This window comes from Papaver somniferum, chromosome 1, assembly GCF_003573695.1.
Source record: "Papaver somniferum cultivar HN1 chromosome 1, ASM357369v1, whole genome shotgun sequence".
Lineage (NCBI taxonomy): Eukaryota > Viridiplantae > Streptophyta > Magnoliopsida > Ranunculales > Papaveraceae > Papaver > Papaver somniferum.
Window position 1 is genome coordinate 32,281,476 of NC_039358.1, and position 24,631 is coordinate 32,306,106.

The window sequence follows — 24,631 nt, forward strand, 5'->3', positions numbered from 1 at the left end:
AAATTAAGACCAGACCATTTGACCAAAAGGAATAAATTCAATAAAGTCGACCACTGGTACCCTTGTATATGCCAGTTGTGTTGACCTAGAGTTAGGTTATCGACCACTGGTACCCTTGTATATGCCAGTGTGTTGATATTAGTCAGACTAGTATCTCAATCCATTAGGATAGGTTCATTTTGGCGGAGGCCTTCAGACAGATATGGGAAACGTCGTTCACTTAGTAAACATCAAAACCATACATGTTTTTCTATATCCATTTTCTTGATCTATCCATGTGATTAGTTTTGACTCCGAATATGATGTCCATAGTGCAACTATCTGAGTAGAGCTCTGTCACTTTATATGAATTTTAGTATGCTTGAGTGCAAACTCGTGTACATCAATTGGAATTTCGCATCAGGGTACTTCTTCCTGTAGTCAATAAGTATGCCAACCAAGGAGATTCTTTAGTGCCTTCCAAGGTTCTGCGTAGATAGCTAAGGTCTGGAGTACAGGTTTTGTGGGTATATCTTTGGTAAGCCCTCCCGAGACTATAACTCGGCCACTAGGGCCACCTAGGGGTTTAAAGGCTTATTGCATACGCTAAATGCAATCGACGATGCCTGCGACAGTCAGTTAGGATTTTATTTTGTAGTTTTGATTTGCTCGGGACTAGCAAATAATAAGTTTGGGGGTATTTGATAGACGCATTTATGTGTCTAATATAGCTCATTTGTATATATTGTTAATACTCGATATTGTACTTATTCGGTTATTTTATGTATTTGTAGGTGTTTTTGGAAGAATAAAGTTTTTGCGGCGAAATTGGCTAAAAATTGGTTTTTGCGCCCGTGGGAGAAAATTACTATACGGACTCTCATTTTGGATAAGGGGTAACCTAATTACTAAGGGGTGACCCATTTCCATGCATCTGCTAAAGGGAGACCGGAACTGGATAGGGGGAGGTCATCTTCAAAGTTTCAAAACTGGATTTTGGCGGGAAAAAAAGGCAGCAGCGTCAACAGTTTTGGATCAAGGATTTGAGCGACCTAGCAGGCGATTAAATGGGCAAATTTGGTACCCACGGACTCTACAAGACATAAGGGACCTGTTAGAAGCGATTAGACCCATCTAATTGGGCTGGATAAGTCAGAAAATCCACACAAAGTCAAGACAGTGCACACGGTCCCTGTTTAGGGTTTTGAATTGGTTTGAAAGATTTGGGAGAGATTCTTGCGTGGGATATACTTCAAAACAGTTGAGTTCAAGTCAGAGAAGATTTTGGGAGCAATAGAATAGCTAACAGACGCATACAAAGATCGACAGATGGAATTATTGTTAAAACTGCACGTGAAGAATAAGAGATTTATTCTCGAATTTGATCGAGTTTCTAGGGAATCTGAAGGCTATATATAGTTGGGTTTTTGTCATAGAAGGGTTAGAAACCCTGAGGAGAGAATTAGGAGAGAGTTCAGAGCCGAAACGAAGAACAGAAATCATACCTGCTGCTGCTGCTCGAAGAGGAAGACGAAGAAGGAAGAACGGACTCGCAGAGTCAGTCGTTTTTCCACAGTGCTTACAGCGAAATCAAACTGTCGTTTATCTACAGCATATCATTATTATCGTATATAAACAGCATCATCTGTTTTGTAACAGCGACGCTGTAACACTTCTACAGCGTTGCGAATTTCTTTTTCATCTTATTTCTTCAATAAAAACACCTATTCAGCCATGAGTGATTATTTTGTGTGTGTTTTTACCATGAAGAGCTAAACCCATTAGCCAAGGCGACGGAGGAAGCCATTGTTCCACATTAATTGGCATAATTCTAATTTTATTATTTATTTGCAATATTATTATTTGATTATTTCCATGGGATTGAATTGAAATATTAGTTCTTATTGAATAGTTGTGAATTAATTTGATGAAGCATGCTGGGTTTTAAATACTTTTGATGTTTTATACTCTTTGATTACAACTATTACTTCAAGAATATACTTGAGGCAAATATTAGAATTATTTTTAAAGATAAAATTGCATGAATATTATTTAGAGTTTACTATTTATTTAGTCAATGGTGGAATCCTAGTCTTGGTATTTTTCTCCAAAACTTTGAATTATTTTAGTTAGTTGCCTGTTTAATTTAAATCTATAAAAATTGTTTTCTTCACAAGTCTGAAAAGACCCAGTTTTTACCACTACTACAATCACAATTTGAAAAACCATCAGGGAGCGACTACATGGGACCGTGGATCAACCATGTAGTGTCCATATGCTCACGTGAGCAAATACGAAGAACTCCTGAAGAGTTGACGATTTTTTGGTGGAAGAATGATCAAATGCTGGTTTAATCATTTATTCGAAAACGCTCGTCTGAGCCTTAGGTGAGAAAACCTAAATAATTATGACGAGCCGAGGGACCGACCATGGAGTCATGAAACCGACCATGGGTTGTCACGTGACCGCCTGACGATCACTTCATGAAAATCCAAAGTGTTTGGAAGAGTTTTGGACCTAATACGAGCAATTGTGCAAATTAGGTCAAAACTGTGAAAATTGATGGGACCGGCTCCCGCAGGCCAAAGAGACAATCTTGGTCGTTTAAGATAGCATGCCCGTGTCCCCAAGGCGTCCGCGTCTCAGTCCTGAGAATTTTGATATTTTCTGGCGTGCAATTGAGCATCCATTCGAGAAAATATACCAAAATTAGGGTTTCGACGAAACTGGGGAAAACACCATGAGATGATGAAAATTAATTATAAAATAAGGAATAAGGAGGCATGGGACCGCCGTGGTCAAGGCATGGTCGGCCGGTCGTGACCACGGTTCTGTAGTTCCTTTTCCTTAATTTTATAATATATTGATCGGTCCGTGAGTTATAACCCCAGAGGTGTCACCATCCTTCCACAAAAAATCCATCAAAACAAAAGTAATACAAAAACCCCATCAAAACAAAATTAGAACAAAAACCCCAAATTTAAATGTTGGTTTCATCAAATTTTATTTTGGTTTCATCATATTGATGAAACCAACATTTAAATTTGGGGTTTTTGTATCAATATTTAAAAATTTGGGGTTTTTGTATCAATATTTAAAAATTTGGGGTTTTTGTATCAATTTTGTTTACGATGGAGTTTTAATGGATCCCAACATTTGAGTGGGGTTTTTGTACCACAAGTTTGGTCACCTTGGGTTTTATGACTATTTTTGTATTTTGATGATTTTATGAAAATTTCATGAATTTTGAGAAATTTGATGAATTTAGGGAGTTTCCATGAATTGAAGGAGTTTTCATGAGTTCAGGGAAGCAAAAAATATTAAAATAATAAAACAAGGGCGTGGGGGACCATGGAGGATGGTCGGCCGGCTATGGACCGGTCCCACGAGTTTTCCATAAATTTTTAATATTTTTTAGTTATTTTTGATGATTTGAGGGAATTTTTCCTAATTTGAGAGAAATACCATGAAATCAAGGAATTTGATGAATTCAAGGAAAACTAATAATAAAATAATAAAACAAAGGGGCGTGTGGGACCGGCTAGGGCATGGCCGGCCGTCCAAGGCCCGGTCCCACAAGTTTTCATAATTTATTTTATTTTATTATTATTATTTGATGATTTGTGCAAAATACCATGAAATCAAGGAGTTTTTTCATGAAATTAGAGAAATAATAATAAAAATAATAAAATAATAAGGAACCCTGGGGTGTGGGGCCGGTTGGGGCCAAGGCATGGCCGGTTGGCCAATGGTCACGCCCCACACTCCTTTTCTTAATTTTATATTATTTTTATGGATTTATGGAAGTACCATGAAACCGAGGAGTTTCCTCGAGACGAAGGAGATTTGATAAAATGAGAGAATTTTTATCAAATCCTGGAAAATAATAAAAATGCATTAAAAATATAAAACTGGCGTGGGATTGACCACGACACGGTCGGTCGGTCGTGTGTCCGTGCTCCCAGCACCCTGGTCAATATTTTTAATTATTTATTATTTTCTTCTCTATTTTTCATAGGCTCATCGTTTCGTTGTATTTTTGAAATACTCGTTCGTGTGGTGACTGTTAGTGTATCGTCGTTGAATACACCTTCACCATTTGAATCGGGGCTTACTTAGAGGTAGCTCAGACACCCGGTTGTTGATTATTTATTACTAATTGTGGAATTCGGTGGAGAATAATTCACAAAACTGAGCAATAAGATGTTTATTATTAATTCATAGGATCAGCTGAGGATTCGACTACGAATTCAGAATAATAAAGTGAGCATTACCATTCCACGGGATCGTAGATTCGACCATAGAATCGGAGTAATTAAGATTTATCTATTACCATTTATGAGACCAGTTGTGGATTCGATCATGAAATCGGAGTAATGATATAATATAGTTATTGTTATTCTATGAGATCAAGTTGTGGATTCGATCATAGAATCAAAAAAATTGTTTATTGTCATTCCATGAGACCAGTCGTGGATTCGATCATGGAATAGGAGCAATTAGGAATAATTAACTTTGTGGCTCTATACTAGCAGAGCAAGCTGTCTAGGAGCATTAATTATCCCGATATGAGTTTGTCGGTAAGTCATATCCTTTATATAGTCAGGGTAAACTCGTTGTTTGTTCCTGAAGACGTTATCGCTCTATACTAGCAGAGCAAGCTGTCTAGGAGCCGTCCATCTCGTGATACTATATAGAAATAATCACTGAATGTATTCAGTATTCATGAGATATGCTGTTGTCCAGTCGTGAGACTACATATCTACATGTACTCTGAGAGAAAGTACTCTCCGTTGAGAATTCGATGAGAGACCCGTGTCTCGATACTCACGTTTGATTGCTGAATCAGAGCTTCGTATAATTATGAGTTAGCCTTTGTCGAAAATCCACCATCTACATTAAGTCCCCTGCTTACTGAGGAAAGCTGTGTTCCTCAGTCAGCATTAAATGGTGATTTTCCGGCCATAAATAATAATACCAGTAATTGAACTTAGTCGTAAGTTGAGACATTACCGGATTTAAAGAGCATGAGCAAACCAGGATTTGATGAAGAATTCAATGTCATGATTGGAGCGCCGTTTGATGAGCATAAATTTGTGTTGAACCGCTGGTTTGGACGACGAGTCCGTGGTCGGTTAGGATTCGCGGGTCGGGCCCAATAAGGAAATCCTTAGAAAATCAGGTTTTGGAAATAAAATTGATATAAAAGGGACTAATCCTCTTTTTTTTTACCACGACCAGTTCTACATCATCTCTGCACCATCACGCCAGCAGGAGAAGATTCCCGCCGTCGTCGGACCGCCACCTGCCGCCGTCGTTGCCGTCATGGGCCAATTTCCGGCCGGCGCTCCCAGGTACGTTTTTTTTTTTGCTGATGTTTATGATCCTCATGAGTTGTTCATGATTTTATCATGATGAATTTATATACATGTGTGTATATTAGTGTCAGTTTTATGAAAAACTCTCGTTTTTGAAAACGTATGTTCATTCAATCGTTAGTTTTGAAAACTAACTATAATCCCTGATTTAGGAGAGATTTTTTTTTTAAATGAACCTAGGTCCAGTGATAAAACTTAGTTTATGAGTTTTCATGTGTACCAAGGTTTTATCATAAAAGAAGTGAATTTTCATGAAATCGGAATAATCCTTCGTTTTAAAGACAAATAACGATGACACGAAGGAAAATATGTATGAGCTTATGAGCTTTCATGTAAATACAAAACTTTATCATATGTATGAGATGTGAGCTTTCACAATATTTTTTGAAATAAACCTTCGTTTTTAAAGACAAATAACGACGATACGAAGGAAAAAAAAATTATATATATGCATCTGTGACATATATTGTGTAAAATATGATGGTATATTTTATTTGCATGAATTTGTTTTCATTAGATAAAATTCTTGAGAATTTATGTAAGCAATGCTGCATTAATTGCTATTTTTTCGAAAAATCAGAAACGTGGGTTTTGAGGAACCTTCGAAGATAGACAATATATTTATGATGAAATACTTTATTGTTATGAACTTCATAGGTAAGTTGTGTGAATGTTCACATTATGAAAATTGTGTTCGTGATTTTATGAAAAATCAGTTTCGAAATTAATAAAGTTTTGTTCGTTTTTGCAGTTTTCGAAGAGACGAACGAGTTTGAGGTGTTAACTCTACCGTTACTATCACTATTGTTAGTGGAAGTACAAAAGGTAAGATTTAAGAGTTACCATTTTTTCCGTATTTCCTTGATTCGTGTCTGGACAGCATACTGAATTAGAATGTAATGTGGACTTTGTAGTTGTTTTAGCAAAATGACCAATTCCTCAGCCGACGATACTTCAAGGGACGAATCGCATTTTGATGATGACATCTCCAGGGATGATGCACGCATGGACGATACCTCCATAGGTGAAGAAGAGGAGGATACTACTGGCGTGAAGAACATTCCTAATATAGACGACGCATTCTTTGAGGAGAATCCAAAAGGAGCTGAAGCATATCTCAAGTCCCCAGTATATCGTCTTCTGATCAACCCTAGGACTGTGACTCAGAGAAATTGGTGACCCCGAAGATGGTAATACGGCTTTGTCTCGAACGAGGGCTTTTCCTTGCATCGACCATAGAGTTTTAGCTTTCTCGAAGCCCTTTGGAAAAAAATTATGGATGGGAAAGTCATATGTTGGGTTGCCCTCATGTCAGGGCTATGCTCAACCAGGCGCAAGTGATGAGGGCTATTCAAGCTTCTGGAGACTTGTCTATTAATCATGATGTGAAAAGTATCGTGGCTTTGCTGGCCTGTTGGTGTGTTCCCACTCATACCTTCATATGTAGATGGGGAGAATTTACTGTTACCTTAGAAGATATGGCTGTTTTGATGCATCTCCCGATTACAGGTAATTTCTCTGGAGGTCTTTAGGATGAGGAAAAAGTGGTTTTTGACACTCTGACAGCTGCAATGGAAGAAGTGAACAAGGCGTCTAGTAGTAAAGGTTGTTATGCCCATTGGTTGACACGTTGGTGGCCAAGAGATGAAGTTTCTGATAGTCCCATCACCGGTATGTTACCTATTGTCACTTTCTTATGCTTGTGGTTATCCAGAGACATATTCGAAGAAAGTGGACATTTGTTGAAGCCTTTCGTAATCCCCTTTTCTATTAATATGGCTCAAGGTGAGCAACTCCCAATAGGTATCATATTCCTGGGTTCCTTGTATTCTAACTTAGACTCCTTGGTGTTAGATTCCAGCGTGTCGAATGGCTTCATGAAGATTGAGTGTTATGTTAACACGATGTTTCTTCAAGCTTTGATGTGGGATCACTTCAAAAATTATGCACATATCCCACGTAACATCCTGCAAGTACCAAATACTGATGCCCGTCACATCTTCGCCGAGAAAGATAATGCCCGAATCATGCGTTGGTCTACAAAGAAGCCTCGGTATAAAGCACGCCTCATTGATGTGTTGGATGAAGAATCGGAGTTCGAATTTCGTCTTTGGGTGTTGGTTCCTGATTATGTTTCTCAACCAACGTCTTTCAATACTGGAGAGAGCACGACTCTGAAATCTGGTGCTAACCCGAATGATGGTGAGAGATCCTTCATGTTGAGATGTACTCCTGGTCACTTGTTATCCGTTATGTATGGAGAGTGGGCAGTAGAAGAATACAACATTGATAGGGAGGATCGACAAATGGGTATGGATCAATATGTTCCAACTACCCAGAGAAGGAAACCATCAGTTGATCAGCTTGCGTCTCGTTTAGATCACACTCACGTGGAAGGGAGTAGTTACTGGTTTCCTGGTTCTGATAGACTTGCATATGTAACCCCAGGTTATATAGAATTATGGCATCAACAATTTGAGAGGTTGCATGAATTCGTGACAGTTAGTCAGCTTCCAGTGAAGATTCCTCCGTCTGCTGAGATGATCTCTGGTCGACCAAGACTGAAGTACCTTTCTGGTGATAAACGAAAATTATCTCCAGGATGTTCTCAAGTAAGATTCTCCACATGTCTTTTATGAAACCATGGTAACTGTATTCTGATCATGTTATTTAATTCTTTACAGGACGGTCGTAGCGTAAGACCTCGAATCCATGCAGATTTTTCAGGTATTGGAGAAGTTGTTCACGGCGGAGAAGGAAGGAACAAAAGTTATAAGTTGTTACCTAATACCATGAAGTCCCCAGTTCGTTCTTTGGTGGGTTCCTAATATTTCTCACCGTGAATTTCATTTCTATTAACATTAGAATCATGAAGCCAATGTTGTTAATTTTATTGCAGAATTTTAGTCCATCAAGTCTTGAAGGTCTTCAATTTTCCGCTACTGAACAAGAAATCGTTGATTTAAGTGACGAAGGAACTGTAAGTATTTCTTCACTTGTTCAAATGTGGTGCTTCATAGATGAAAATATTTATTGTAAAGGAAGTGTACAGGAGGATGTCGCCATGGAGATAGAGAATTATGGAACTCAATCATCCTCTGGGAATGGGAATGGAGGTAATTCCCAAGATTCGGAGCCGGATGGAAGTGATGTTCCTCTTGTCGTTGATGTGGACAATTCCAACCCCTTAGATACTTTGGAGACTCCTCAAGTAAGTACATATCCTGTATATTCTTCATAGAAGTATAAAAGTGCTGACTTGTGAATGAATGAATGAGAACAATGTGAATATATGAAAACTTAGTCGAACTTCGTCGTCAGAAAATTCAGAACCCGGCTTTTTAGTAAAAACGCTGTAGAATCTTCATCCGCAGTCGAATTTTGATGATCTTCATGTGAAAATTCAAGCCCAGAAAATTTCCAAGCTTTTGTAAAGAAGCTTTTTAAGTTTTGAGCACGTTCAGAGCCTGAAAAAGGCAAAATAGTAAACTTGCAGGAGACTTCCAGAACTTTTTCAGATTGCACGTCACTTGATATTTTGGCCACATCTACCTGCTCGTTCATAGGATTGTGATGAAATTTTTACATGTCATAGAGGACATCCATACGAAGAGAATGGAATATGACCCATACTCAGATTCCTTGTAGATTTCTCCCAGTTCGTCTCTTAGTACAGGGAAGAGTTCAGTTTCTTCAGACGGACTCATCGTAAAATGTGTTTTCATGACTTTCATGTTAGTTGCTCGTGCCTTGAATGTAGAATGATGAACTTTGATGATATTTCCTTGCGGGCATACTGTGTTTCATAATCTCCTTTGGCTTTGTGGCTCTAACCTCATGTAATCTTCGTATTAGGTGCTAAATACCGAAGTTGAGGATACTGGAGCCAATGATGAAAACTCTAACCCTTCCGAAGTTATTGATGAAGAGACAACCATCCCTGCACTTCGAGGCCATGAGAAGGTCGCTGCTGATGTTATGGGAGACCAGATGGTTGTCGCCTCAGTGATAGAAGAAACCGAGATAGCAGCGGAGAATATCGAAGGAACTGTTGCTTTGGTCGTGGGAGCCGCTCCAGTGACTGAGAACCGTATAATAGTGTATGAATATCCAAATGCAGGAGTTTCTTTCGTTCCTCCCTTTAAAACTTCACTCCCGTATCATGAACTGGTCGGTGGATTCATCATTCCCATTGGATATGCACGCTTGTACGAGACGATATGGAAGAAGTTTGGCCACATGATCGTCGACAGGAACCCTGGGCGTGCTTATGCTTTAACCATGCAAGTAGGCGTTATCTTGCGTGTCCTGAGTGATATGCATACGAGACCCAGGAATACCGTGACTCCAGATATAATCTTTGATTGGGAGTTTAACTTGGAGAATTCATAAAGACTTGGCCTCAACGTGAAATGGTTTCGTAAGCAAATAAACGTTATCAAGGATTCATGTGAAAAGAACATACCCTTTCCCAATGATGCTGTGAAGGAGAAGGAGGACAAGATTTCCAAGCTGACCGAGGAGTTGAACAAGGATAGGGCGGCTTTGCAAATCTTGAAGGATGCTGATGAGCGAAAGCCTTTTCTTGATGATCTCTTGAACTTCTGAACTTCTGAGAGATGTGAGGTTTATACTTGGGTTTTGATTTTTAGATGGTTTTGGATTGACTGATGGTTAAGGATTTTCTTGTAGATTTGATAGAGATTTTCTTTTACGAAATATGAACTGAATTTTGATAAATTGTTGAATTCAAATACTGATTGAAAGTATTGCAAATGTTTTGGAGGAATTGAAATACAAATGAAAGAAAATCCTAAATGTTAAATCCCAACGACATGAGTGCTTCAAACGCCCAATACCTTAAATGTCCAATAATTTCAGATAAACGCCTTGAGCCAATTTTCGTGAATTACTGGTAGTATCCTCCGGCCACGGACTCAGCGACCATGAATGGTCCTTCCCAATTGGAGTTCCTTGTAGAATGAAGACCGCGCTGAACTGCTTTGAGAACCAGGTCCCCTTCATGAAACTTGTTAGGCTTGGTGGATCGTGCCTTGAATATCTTCCGCTGGTTCGGAATTCCCTGTTTGATGGAATTCCACGATTGTGGCCCATATGGACACTCGCGCGGAAGAAAGTATCCAACATAGTGTTGATCATGCTTAGCCAAGTCTTCAGCAATAAACCTCACGACGGAGTGACCGATTTGAAGAAGTTCTGAATCCAACCATTGAGTGTAATATTGTTGAGGTGAAGTTACCCACTCGTAGATTTTGATGACTGCTAAATTGTTCATGGGGAGAAATCCCTGGACCATAGTAGCATATCTGAATATTGGTAATATTGGAGCATGAGGAGGAATAAGACTTGCCTGAGCTCGAAACCTTCTGACAAAGATGTGTGGTTATCTCCAAGTTCCTGCGTAAGTCCCATCAGAGTTTTTACTTCTTCCAGATGCTCAAACGGTGGTGCGTCCTCTGCTTCGTCTTCCGACTCGGAATCCTTGTCGATAACAGGATGTGTTGAAGGCATCGTTGTCCTTCCATCATGAATCCAAGCTCTCCCAAGGACCATGTCGTATCCAGGGTCTTCCCGGATTATGAAAAACTTGGCCTCAGTGCAGATCAATCTTTCCGTAACTTTGAGAGTGATGAAGCCGTATGAGTCTCTGGAGATTCCTTCGTGGTACCTGATTGCTATGGGAGCGTGGGTGGCTTCCCGTCGAGTAATACCAGCAGCTCTGAGAGTTTTCAAAGGGATGGTGTTTACAAAGGTACCAACATTGACGAACGCCCTCTTGAACTCATTTCCTTTAATGTACATTGTGGTGAGCAGTCCCCAGTCATACATTTCTGTGTCGGTGGCTGAAGGTCCGGTGGTGGTCTCTTGGATCAGCAGACGTCTTCCGGACACGATGTGGTTCAGTGAAGCAAACATGTCTTTCATTTGAGCTTTCGAAAGATACAACAACTCGCATACATGTTCGATCAAAGATTGGACCGCTTCCTTGACAGGAGGTTCAGAGATAGTAAAAGTTCTGACTGGGAGGGGGTTTTTGTGCACTCCCTCAGTCCCCAGGTTGAGCTCTCCTGATTCGACCTTTTCCTTGAATATGTGCTTCAAAATTTTGCAATCACTTGTGGGATGGCTGACGTATCTATGGAAACGGCAATACCGAGGATTTTCCATGGCCTCTTCAGTTGGTTCCTTCTTGACATAAGGTAATTTGATTGCACCATCTTGAATCCAGGTATCGAGTAGTTCATTAACTTCTTATATTGAACATGGAAAATTAGGTGCTTCTGGATCTTCCATATGCTGAGGAGGGAATTTCGAATTCTCCTTCTTGTGTGCCTTTGAAGGGGTGGAGGAAGTTTGCTTGTGTTGTGGTTCTTCTTTTCGCTTACTCCCTTCTGCGACAACATTTATTTAAGGTTGCAGGTTGTACTGCTTGTTGATCAAACGCCTACTTCCTCCTAGACCAAAGAACGGGTGCAGTGGTTGCCGACCTCTTCGCGGATTCGTGAAGCTCTGAGAAAGTCTGGAATCGAAGGTTTTCCAGCAAGGCCCTGTAGACCGGGAGCATGCCATTGATGCACAAGTCTACCAGTTATTGCTCCGTGACGTTTGGGTCATGAAAATCCAGGGCTTGGACTCTGAATCTTTTCACATAATCATTGGGATTTTCACTGACCCTCTGAAACATCCTTCCAAGTTCGGAGAGGGTGACTTGTTCTGACACGAAGAAGTATTTCCTGTAGAATGCGTTAACCATTTCTCCCCAATTGTTGATAGTCCCTGGTTTAATGTTGTTATACCAGGTGTATGCTCTGCCATTCAGAGATTTTGAGAATTCCTTGAGACGAACGACATGATTATGTTCATGTTCTCCCAGGGCTTCGAGAAAACGAGAGACATGTTCCAGAGCATTGCCAGTTCCATCATATAAGGTGAAGATTGGAGAAACGTAACCTATGGGGAGTGGAATCCTATGCGTAGCGGCAGGATAAGGAGGTTGATGATGATGGTTATGCGATGTTTTGTATTTTCCACGGTTCTCCAAAAGGTGCTCCAGATCCTCGCGAGTGATGAAATTCGATGATCCCTTCGCTGATGAGTTGTCTGCAGCAGTTTTGTGGACTTCGTCGTCTTCTACTGTATGGATTGGAATTACTTCAGGACCGTCGTCTGAGGATTTATCCTTCTCCTTTCCCTTCTCTTGAGTCTTCTCTGACATCTTGTCAGTAAGAGTTTTGAGATAATTACACAGCTCCTTTTGTGTAGCAGCCATGTCAGTCTGGTTCTTTGCAAGAGTCTCACGCGCTTTGATAAGAACAGCAATGGTAGACGGTGGATCTCCTCTGACTTCTTCAGGGTGTCTTCCGGACAGTGGATGACCTTCGGCGTGAGGAGGAGTAGTGTCACCACCATCCTTGTTGGAGGTCGGAATTGTCTCCGGGATATTCTGATTGTTGTTGTTGCTAGTGCTAGCACGGTTTGTGTTAGGATTCGTAACTGAACCTGACCTGGGATCAACCATCTTGTGAAATTGTCATATTGCAACCGAGAGATTAATCTCCCACTGTGGTCGCCAATCTGTAGATGGGGAAAAACGATTTGTTGGTTTTTAATGAATTGAGGAGACGCCCGTACGAAGGAGACTCCTTGAACCGAGCGAAATGTTAAACCTCACACAGATGCACCGCTGCAAAAGGGGGGCTTTAGATTCGAGAGATCAATCTGTAATACTCCGGCCTAAATCAAGACAATGACCGTTCCAGAGTAAATTCGGTCATAAGAGAGGATGTGTTGATCTGTAGGAGGGAAGCTGAGAAATGTGTGGAATCAATGGTAACCAAAGATTGTGGGTGTGTGAATTCCGAATACGATAAACTCTGAGTGATTGAAATTGCTCAATTGAGAGTAGTTGCTCAATTGATGAGTTGATGATCTCGTGTTGTCGATGAGACGTGAGATTGATGATACTGATGATGCTGATGATTCAATCATGATTCAGAGACTTATTTATATTGTTGGAATTTTAGACACCATGATTCCAAGAAGTGTGACAGTTGATGGAATCAAGGATTGGGGAAGTGGAGATCGTGTTTGAAACCAGTTGCTCAACGTGTGAAGATTTGGTCGATTTTCCACCCACTACCTCGTGAATTACTTCAACTGATTGCACGAATTGCTCACATTCCATCGTGTGTTTGAACACACGTGCCGTAGACCGCTAGACCAAAACCCTATGTGATATCCCCCCAAGTGACACGATTGACGTCTCGTGGTTTGTTAGTCAATTGATGACTTCGTGGTTTGATGGGACGATGGGTCCATGTAGTTGCTGAGTGTCGAACATGATGTTCTGAAACTCATGAATTGAACATGCCATGAGACAGAGGTATAATTCTTAGGATGAAGTGAGCAAGTGTTGCTCATTCGATGGATCGTTGAATATTGATTTTTGAACCAATATTCCTTGGTTTGAGAAAACATTTATCATCTGAGCAAGTGTTGCTCATGTGATGAATTGTTGAATATTTGATCGTCTGAACATGTGTTGCTCATCTGATGGATTATTGGCAGCGTACCCAAAATATTAATTAGAATACTGGTCGTTGAACCGAGCATTATTAATAGAATTTATGACCATGAGGCCGTCGTAAAATTATTAAGGTTGGAATCTGGAATGATGATCCTTGGATTCAGAAACCCTAATTTGATCAATTGATGATCAATTCATGGTTCGTCAGAAGTTTAACCATGGGACGAAGTAGGGAGCGACTATATGGGACCGTGGATCAACCATGTAGTGTCCATATGCTCACGTGAGAAAATACGAAGAACTCCTGAAGAGTTGACGATTTGTTGGTGGAAGAATGATCAAATGTTGGTTTAATCATTCATTCGAAAATGCTCGTCTGAGCCTTAGGTGAGAAAACCTAATTAATTATGACGAGGTGAGGGACCGACCATGGAGTCATGAAACCGTCCCTGGGTTGTCACGTGACCTCCTGACGATCACTTCATGAAAATCCAAAGTGTTGGAAGAGTTTTGGACCTAATACGAGCAATTGTGCAAACTAGCATGATGACATGATGAAATAATTATCATGGTGTTAGTGTTGGTGCTAGTTAAATATAACTTCATACATGCATGTTAAAAGTTGTGAAATCCAATTAGACGGATTTTAATGCCAATGTTAGTTAAAAAATATTAAACAATAACTAATATAGGTAAATTTGGTTAAATTTTATTTACTTTATATGAGTGTAACCATTTTAAGGAAGCATGCTCAATAACTAATTTGTACTCAAAAGAGTCAAAAGTTAAAAGAATAATAATAAAAAAAACATTGTCTTCATGATTAAAAGATCTAGCTAGTTTATTTTCCTTTATGCATGCAACCAAATTTCTTATTGTTTCAAGAATATATTGATTACCTAGCTACAAAATAGACATCTAGTTTTTTCTATTTGTGGACACAAATTAAATAGAGGCCAAAAATAATACTAGTGAATAAGAAAAAACTAATAGTTTAATGAATTGTCTTCATGCTCAATAAGTAATTCGTATTCATCCTCAAAAGGGGTCAAAAGTAAAAGTATAAAAAGAAAAAAAAATAGCTAATTGTCTTCATGATCAAAAGGTCTAGCTAGCCTATGTTCCTACACATAGGCAACCAAATTTCCTATTGTCTTAAGAATATAATGATTACCTAGCTACAAAATAGACATCTACAATTTTCTATTTGTGGACAAAATAAAATATAGGCCAAGAATAGTACTAGCGAAATTTAATATATGTCACTGATTTCCAAGTAACATTTTCTCGTTACAGATACGATGGAAGGATCGACATCCACGCAAACTGCCAAACGAGATGTTTTTCATGCATATTGCACTGTAATGCCTGATGGTAAAAAATTGAAGTGTAACTTTTGTGAAAAGGAAATATCTTCTGGTATTTCACGCATAAAATTGCATTTAGCACAACAAAGAGATACAGTTGCCCGGTGCATGCATGTGCCGCCTGAAGTGAAAAATCTTGCTAAAGTTGCACTGGAAGAAAAGAGAAAAGAAAAAAGGCAAAGAAGAGAAGAATCTGATAACGAAGATTCAGAACAAGTGTATCATAATGAGCCATGGAACCCTGTGTGTGGTATAGATGAAGAAGAACCAGATTTTCATGCAGAAGAAGAACAAGTACCAGTCACACAAAAGAAAAAGACTGGGTTTTTAAAAAACCTTTTTGGAAGAAAAAATAAGAATATTCATGACGGACAGGGTACATCGCACGGTCCTCGGGCCTCTGTAGAAATACCTAGGTCTACTATGCGGCCATCACAACCACCTAGGATGTCTGTGGATATGGAAGGAAAATATAACCCTTCTAGGGATTCTCAACCTTCGATTGCAAAATTTGGCAAAAGCAAAACATGTCGGGAAAAAGTCGACAACAGAGTATTTAATTAATTTGTTCAAGCCCGTTATAGATGATGTCGGTCCGAGAAATATTGTTCAATTAGTAACAGATCAAGGATCTCAATTCAAAGTTGCAGGTAACTAAGAATAACTTCATTTTATTATATATATATTGGGAATATATTAATCATTAACTTCTTTCTATTTTTGTTTGAATAGGTAAGAGATTGGCATCAGAATATGACACATTTTTCTGGTTTCCTTGTGCTGCTCACGTATTGGACTTGATGTTGGAAGATATGGAAAAATTCCCCTTTGTTAAAGATGTGATCGGAGAAGCAAGACAAATTAGCAAATTTATTTACAATCATGGTTGGGTTCTTGCTAGATTTCGACAACATTCAGCAGGACGCAATCTATTGTGCCCTTGCTTAACAAGGTTTTCAACGAATTTTATTGCAATCAAAAGCATCATTGATCAACGTAATGCTATCGAGAGCCTATTTCTGGAGAAGGTATTTCTGAAATCGGAAGAGGCAAAAACTAAACAAGCTAGACAAGTGAAGAATATTATTTCAAATGAGATGTTCTGGACGACGTGTCAAAATGCATGCATAATGGTTGGTCCTTTATTGAAAATGATTCGTTTCTTGGACTCAGACAAACCCACCATGGGCTATTTGTTCCATGCACTTGCTACATGTGTGAAAACTATACAAATGGATTTAGGATCAAATCGAAATGCTTCTATCGTGGGTGTAATAAAGAAACGATGGAAAAGTCAGTTGAGTTCTCCTCTTCATGATGCATCGTATTTTCTCAATCCTTATTACATCTTTAACCCAGCAACTAATCTCATCAATAATGAAATTTCTGAGCCGCAAATTTGTCTTACTGAAGTTATATCAAAAATGGTTAGTGGCCTGTTGTTGTATTTTTTATGTGGTAAATAAGAATTCGTTTCTCGGACTTGAAAAGATTTTTAAAACAAAAATATATACAAAATTTTTCACGGGATCAAGAGATACTAGGACTCAGGATTCCACCAATTCTTATACTCCTGCGAATCAACTATTAATTCTAGACAATTATAGCTTATAATGATAACAAATATCGACTCTTTTCTTTGCAAAAAAAAAATAGAATTTGTAAAGTGTTAGATGTAAATCATAAGCATGATGCATCAAGAGTTCCTAGACTAAGCATACATCATCAGATAAAATCACAAATAATCAAGAAAAATCATAAATCAACTCATAATAGTGCAAATAGTCATAAAAGAATTAAATAGAATTACTCATGCATAAAGAATGGTTTCCTCCATCATCCCAGTAATGGGGTTTAGCTATTCATAATAATCATGTTCTAAAAACATATATTTTGATGCTCAAAATATGATTAAAAGAGTCAAAAGTTATGAAACAATGATTCTAAGACTCACAAGATGTTTAAAAGATTGAAAAAGGATAAAACAGAGGATCTACGACCCTTAGTAAGCGTCCAGAAAGAAACGATAGATGGTAACTGCAGCTAAACTACGACACTTCCTCTCTGCTGCTTGCACTGTTGAAGAACGACGGCCCTGGAGGTTCTTCGTCTTCTTCCTCCTCCTCGAGCAGCAGCAGGAAGCTTTCCTGCAACTCCTGTTCTTCGCCTCTGCAACCTCCCTCTGGTCTCTGATCGACCCCAAAACTCTTGATAAACTTTTGTGAACCCATCCCATGTTATTTATACACACACACGACTATTAAAATCCGAGATAAATCCGAGTATAACTCGGTTTCCTTTTTTTTCACGGAACCCTCTTTACGCGTCTTCTTTAGGTCTCCAACTTATCCCAAACTCTTAGTTAGATATAGAAGAATCTATAGGAATGTATCTCCACAACTTAGTCACACTGGAAATCCAAATTCGACTCAAACAAAACCCAACAGAGTCCGAGTTTTTCTTCTTCCCTGTTTTATCTCCAATCGGTTCTCACAGCTTATCCATCCACTTCTGGCCCTTAAAATCACCCCTGTTAGCTTCCTATAAGTCCATAGAGTAAGCCCAAACATTTCCAGCCCTTTAATCGAACTATAGCTCCTTCAAAAATTCCGATCAAAAACTGCCAGATAACAAACTCACTTTGCCGCCAAAACTTCATTTGAAATGTGAAGAAGAGATGCCCCCTATCCAGCTCCGGTGTCCCTTTAGCAGATGCCTGGAAATGGGTCACCCCTTAGTAATTAGGTTACCCCTTATCCAAAATTGAGGTTCCGTATAGTGAGTTTTCTGGGACATTTTCCGCACTTTTTCGGGGTTCCTCCGGGGTATTTATGAGGTGCTTCCGGTACTCTATCAACGGAGGTCCAAACGCCTCATTTTCAGCCAATTTCGCCGCAAAACCTTATTCTTCTAAAAACACCTACAAATAAATAAAATAACCAAATAAGTTTAGAATCGAGCACTAACACTATATACAATTGAGATATATTAGACACATAAATGCGTCTATCATGGCCCGCAAGAACAAGCACAATGCATGCTAGAGGTACAAAATTGCTAATACTATCTCCAAATATGTATAATTAAGTAATTTGTATTTCTAGTAACAATTGTACTTTTCTTTGTAGGAAGGAAGAATGCAAATGATGCGAGGTCAATTTGCATCACCATTAGCACATATTGCAGCTCAACATGGTGATCCTGTAAGTTGGTGGTTATCTTATGGTGCTGAGTATCCATCCCTCCAAAAGATTGCAGTAAAGATATTAAGTCAAACAAATACATCGTCTGGATCATAGAGGAATTGGAGTGTGTTTGAAAGAATCCACACCAAACTACGCAATCACTTACTTTCATCGAGATTAAATGATCTGGTGTATGTCCAGTACAATTTGAAGTTGGAGCAACAAAGAATTAAAGGTAAAGCAAGGAGACATAACATTGATGTTCACGACGTTCATAGTCTACTGAGGGATGACAATATGCTTGACTGGATAGCGGGGGAAGATGAAACATCGGTTTTACCTCAAGAAGAACAGTGGTTAAATATGCTGGAAGAGAAGTCCGTTAATAATTCAGAGCATGTCCCTCTACCATACAACTGACATGATCCTGAAGTTCAAATCCCATACGAAAGGTTACCAGTGAGTGACTTTGTTTATGACTTTGGTAATCTTTCATTTGGAGACAATGCACAATGTTATGAGAATGTGAATCCAACATATGATTCTCGTTACACTTCCGATCGCTCTAACCATGGCGTTCAACATATGAACGAATGATATAATTCTAAAATTGATAATATTAATGAAGTAGGTAACAATAATGATGATACTGAAGGAGGTTATGATAACGATAATGATGGTTATTATGATGATGATACTTATGCAAACGAAGATAGTCAGTACCCGACAACGATGACTATGATGTGGAAAGGAACCGTCGAGAAAATAAGAATACTTGAAAAAAGGTGGTGCTCGTAATTGGTTCGCGTAGCTTTTTAAATGATGAATACTAGTTTAACAATCCTATGTTTTTTAAATTTGAAGTTTTTAATCCTGTAGTTAGTTTCCTTGTATCATTTAAAAAAATTTAATTCGAAGTTTTCATCTTTGAATCCAGAGAAAGAAAAAAATCAAAAAAATGGTAAGAAAGTTGTTTACACGGTTATAACGTGCGTGATAACGGGAAAACAATTCTAAAAAACGCACGTTAAAATGTTATTTAGAAGAAAAAAACATTCAAACTAATTTTAGAAAAACGGTTATAACGTGTATGAAAACTGAAAAACGATACTAAAAAATTGCCGCTTTTTCCTATTTATCGGCCTAATAAAGGCACGGGATTAGAAGACCCTCACGGCAACGGTATATGGGTGTGACCGTTTTAACGGACTATTTTTCCGTAGAAACGGACGTTTTTAAAACCTTGGTTTCGAACATTCCCCCGGTTAATTGTCTACAAACAGCTAAGCCTTTTGAACTTTATTTAATTTACCTATACTTTTTAGGGACTTAATTATAAACCATATATAAAACTGAAAACTGAAGAAGAAATATCTTTTCTCTTCTTTATCGATGGCTCCGACGAAAAAATTGTTGAAACTCAGAAATCATCGAGACGATGATGCTATACCAGATTAAACACGATCGAAGTTTTCTTCTCAAAATTCAACATCTCTTTTAACCTAAATTACTCAATTACTTACCCTGATTTGCTTCCCTAGAGGAATTTTTTTTTGAAATTGTCAGGGTCTTAATAGAGCAATTTTAGCCAAAAGAGATTGAACTGAAACAACATCGAACTGCTAAATTCGACTGCTTCAAAAGGTTGGTTTCTTCTTTGATTTTATTGATTGATTTTCTTTTCTGTGATAATTGATTTTTTTTTCTGTGAATAGGAAATTGAAACTAGGGCACCAGAACCAGCACCACCACCATCAGCACCACCATAACCAGCACCACAACCACCAAATTATACACAAATATGATGAAACGGGTACATATGCTTTCCCCAATTTCAATTTCAGTTGAAACCTAAAAATCAATTCCCTGATTTTTGGTTTAGGGTACGAGTTGGATTACATTCTTAGTTGGTTTTAGATACTATATTAAGAGATTACGTTTTTGAACATTACCTGTTTGTGTAAATGCCAAAGAGAAAGCCATTGTTCAATTTTAGTTTGGGAACTCATTTTTATCGTTTGTCAAAGCCATTGTTTGATTCTGTGATTTAATTGTTGTTCAAACCGTATAACTTAGCTCTCCTACATGTATAAATTTGATTTCTTTAAACAAAGTAAGACAAAGTACAGTGACCTTGAGATGATTTCACTTGAGAATTACCAGCGTTATTGTCCTCGACAATGTTATTAAGAAGACTATCAACAAGATTATGACCATCACTACCATTAGAAATTTCTAAAGTCACATCTTTGCTTGAGACCAGTAGATAGAAACACTTGGAGGTGATATTTAGGTTAGTTACCAAGTTTTGGTTGATAAGTGAAGTTTGGTATGGTATTTGGTGGGTTTTCACTGCAAAGTATTTTGAATAATTAAGTAAATTTGAAGTGTGCAGTGTCATGTATATTTATAGACAATACTGATTGAGTCTTAAGAGAAACAATAAAACAAGCTACGTATGGATCATCATCAGTTCCACAAGTGAATAATGCCATCTGTTTTGGTTTATAATCCTTATTGAAAAGTCATAGTTTGGATATGTGGTCTTTTGCTAAAAAGTTGGTTTATTTGGATGAAGGGTCGCACTAAAAATTGCAGATGAAATTCATCCTAGAACTTCTCATGGAGAAGATTATTCTCAGGACATAAGCACCCGAATTCATGTAGTTCAAGTCCTACGTGGATTCTCACCGCATGTAGTTGGTTGTGAACATCATGCAGACTTATATTTCAATTTTTATACCAACTCGGCAACTCCTAAATCTTCAAGTTTTCCCTTGACGTCGTTTCTTATATGTTGACTGTTGAGTGATTTGGGTGTATTGAAATTTTTGTATGTCATCATCTGAATTTTCTTTTATCACAATTTTTTCTTAATTTTTGGTGTTATATTTTGTCATTTTTAGCATCACTCCCATAGAGTTGGATCCATATATGGTGGTAGTTGTACCAAGCCGAGAATGGTATTATTTGGACAAGGACCGCAAGGGGATTCACTCACGAAATTTCAGGTGTCAAATGAAATTTCAGGCGTGGATAGTAAGAGCTTGTTTGTTTGCAGCTGACTCGGTGTCTGGGTCTGAGTCAACCCCTGACTCGCGCCGAGTCAGCAGTCAGACTGTTTGTTTTGTAAATTTAGCAACCCCTGACTCGACATCTGAGTCGAACCTAACCCCTGACTCGGGCCCTAGGGAGTCAGGCATTGAAATGCTGCTGAGTAGGTGGTTCAAACCCCTGACTCACTAAAATTGACGAAAATGCCCTCACGTTTTAGATCAAAAAAACTCATTTCCTTTCTCATTTTCTTCGTTCATTCCGTCGGAAGCAGAGATGGGTGATGAGGAGGCAAACCCTAGATCTATTCTCAACTGATATCTTCTTCACCTCTCTCAACAAATCGAGTAATTTCTATCTCAATCATCACTCTCGTCTCATCTTTCCATCTCTTTCAAATCATTTAAAAGCTTCTTTTAGAAGGTTTTATGTTTTTTACTCTCTCTCTCTTTCATGTCTTCTCGATCTGCTCTGAAGAAGAGTTTCTGTTCTGAAGAAATCCAACCAGGTAATAGGTTTAGATTATAATCAATTGTTCTTTGTTCTGTGTATATCTTTGTTTTAGAATATGTTTGCTATGGATTTCATTTTGAATTTATATTGCAGCTGAAAGCATCAATCTGGGTTTTTAGGTCATCTGTGAGATTCAGAAGCATCGATCTGATAATCAGGTAATAAGGTCATCTTTTTGTTCTGATTTTATGATTTGGGTCCAAATTTTTCGATTTAGGGTTTGTGAGATTTAGGGTATCAAATTATTTTTGTTCGATTTCTACATTTGGGTTTTCTTTCTGGGGTTTCAAAACAGCGATGAATTGGGTTTGTTCTAGGTGACGCTTCAGAGTTTTATCATAGCCATAATTGGGCCTTCAGTAGCACTTGTGATTTCATGGACAACAACAATGAGGGCAGTTATACAATTGATTATGATAGAACATGGGTCTTTCCTGTTTATAGCTAGGATACTAGACCATACAACTAGGGATTTCATTTTGTTTTTCCTTTTTACAGTTAAGAAATCTCTAGGTAACTGTAATGATAACAACCCTTATTGAAATTATAAGTACTTTCTAAATCTTTCTGAATCTTTCATTGCTATGTTTATTGTGCATTTTGTGACTTACTTTAGTCCTAGGCTCTTAGCCTTATAGGAAATATATTTGATTACAATTAGTAAGAACCATCTTCAGTTAAAACCCAAACAAAACTAATCAGCAAAAACCATTTGAGCTTGTGAAAATTTTTAATCTGACAGGGCTGTAAACTGCATGTCAATATTTTCTGTAATTATAGTTTATACCATAATCATGAGAGGAGCAGCGAATACGCAGACTGAAAATACAGAGCAAATCCACGTCATGTCAATATTTTCTGTAAACTGCATGTCAATATTGTCAAAAGTTAGCACACTCTTTTTGTTTCAAATTACCCACGTCTTGTATTTGTTTTACTTTATTCTAGTTCTCTATGGAGAAAAAGGAAGATGAGAAAGCAAATAAGATAACTTTTAGGAGCGTCCCAGAATTTAGAGGGCTATTTATTGAACAGTGTTTGGCACAAGCTACTGAGTATGGATTTTCTGGAACTTCTTTGAAGCAAACTTCGTGGGGAAATTTGTGCAAGTTCTTTTCTGAGAAGTATGACTGCACCATCACACAAAAAAAGTTGAGAAACCACTGGGATTACTTGCGAACCCAATATGTCACTTGGTCCCGTCTCTTAGCTAGAACCGGACATGGGTATAACGCGGAGACGAACACATTTGATTGGAGCGAAGAGCAATGGGTTGAATTAGACAAGGTAAGAGACTATTTCAGTTTTGTTTGGACTTTATGATTGAATTAAATTTATGCTTAATAGTTAAATTTATGCTTAATTTTCAGTTTTGCTTGGATAGTTATTTGACTCTTCCAAAGGACATTCCAATTATTCCTCTTTAATAGTTAATTTTATTCAGTTGACTTCTATAATTTACTTAGTTGTTGCTTGTTGTTACATTCTTTATATTTATTTGACTTTGATATGTTTGAACTACCAATAATGAATGAAAAACGTATAGTACTGGCTTAGCCATTGATATGTTGTTTATTCTCTAATTGCATTGTATAATCATGAAATTACCAGCTCCATATTGTGTTTTCAAATCTTTATTATTTGGTATAGCTTTCAAGCTGCATAGAAAATCTGGTGAGAAATTACAATCTTTGCTTGAAAATGATTTCAGATCATTTTAATTGTTATTTTTTCATCTTTTATTTTTTTAATGTTCTAATTAGTTCATAGTTGGTTTATCTGAACTCATAGATGGGTTTCTTTATGCTTTGTATCACCTAATATTCATCAACGTGATCCAAAATCAGTGTTTCCTATTGTAGTGCTTCTTCTCTGTATTTTTTAAGATCTCATTCTTGGTGACTAACGATGAGGTAAATTCGTGTACCCATGTTTGACCATGTTTTTCTAATTCCATAGTCATTTCAGCTGATAATTAAGGTTTAAACTGACCGGAAACACTTTCTAACTAGAATCATAGACAGCTCCCAATGAAATATGAGGTGAGCTATATAGTATGGTCATTGTTGGTCGATTCAGATGACTTTGGTACTACTGTATTACATTGGTAATATGGTGATTTTCTTATCTTGTGACAGTTTGTGTTTCTCAGCTCATTGTACAAATAAAAGAACAAATGACCATATTAAACTGTCACAAGATAAGAAAATCACCATATTACCAATGTAATACAGTAGTACCAAAGTCATCTGAATCGACCAACAATGACCATACTATATAGCTCACCTCATATTTCATTGGAAGCTGTCTATGATTCTAGTTAGAAAGTGTTTCCGGTCAGTTTAAACCTTAATTATCAGCTGAAATGACTATGGAATTAGAAAAACATGGTCAAACATGGGTACACGAATTTACCTCATCGTTAGTCACCAAGAATGAGATCTTAAAAAATACAGAGAAGAAGCACTACAATAGGAAACACTGATTTTGGATCACGTTGATGAATATTAGGTGATACAAAGCATAAAGAAACCCATCTATGAGTTCAGATAAACCAACTATGAACTAATTAGAACATTAAAAAAATAAAAGATGAAAAAATAACAA

The 24,631-nt window shown here is 37.9% G+C and overlaps 1 protein-coding gene and 1 long non-coding RNA gene across 3 annotated transcripts; both read left to right on the forward strand.

Annotated features, from left to right (window-relative positions):
• Window positions 1–15,206: 15,206 nt before the first annotated feature.
• LOC113279196 lies at window positions 15,207–18,877 on the forward strand. Its single transcript, XM_026527921.1, has 5 exons — window positions 15,207–15,648; window positions 15,857–15,922; window positions 16,005–16,699; window positions 18,401–18,475; window positions 18,659–18,877. The coding sequence occupies exons 1-5, from the start codon at window positions 15,207–15,209 to the stop codon at window positions 18,875–18,877; spliced, it is 1,497 nt and encodes a 498-aa protein (XP_026383706.1).
• A 984-nt stretch (window positions 18,878–19,861) lies between these two features.
• LOC113327220 lies at window positions 19,862–23,437 on the forward strand. Of its 2 annotated transcripts, none has more exons than XR_003348887.1 (5): window positions 19,862–20,101; window positions 20,173–20,270; window positions 21,364–22,019; window positions 22,118–22,182; window positions 22,973–23,437. It is a non-coding gene; the product is annotated as an uncharacterized LOC113327220 (long non-coding RNA). The 2 variants fall into 2 exon arrangements; XR_003348893.1 differs by lacking the exon at window positions 22,973–23,437 and adding an exon at window positions 22,342–22,547.
• Window positions 23,438–24,631: the final 1,194 nt, after the last annotated feature.

What these genes read in the sequence shown, in the direction of transcription:
- LOC113279196 (XM_026527921.1), top strand. Translation starts at nt 15,207, where the DNA reads ATGGAAGGATCGACATCCACGCAAACTGCCAAACGAGATGTTTTTCAT. An exon ending in GAATATTCATGACGGACAGG is followed by an intron (nt 15,649 to 15,856) that starts GTACATCGCACG and finishes AGCCCGTTATAG; the next exon opens with ATGATGTCGGTCCGAGAAAT. An exon ending in CTGAAGTTATATCAAAAATG is followed by an intron (nt 16,700 to 18,400) that starts GTTAGTGGCCTG and finishes TTTTCTTTGTAG; the next exon opens with GAAGGAAGAATGCAAATGAT.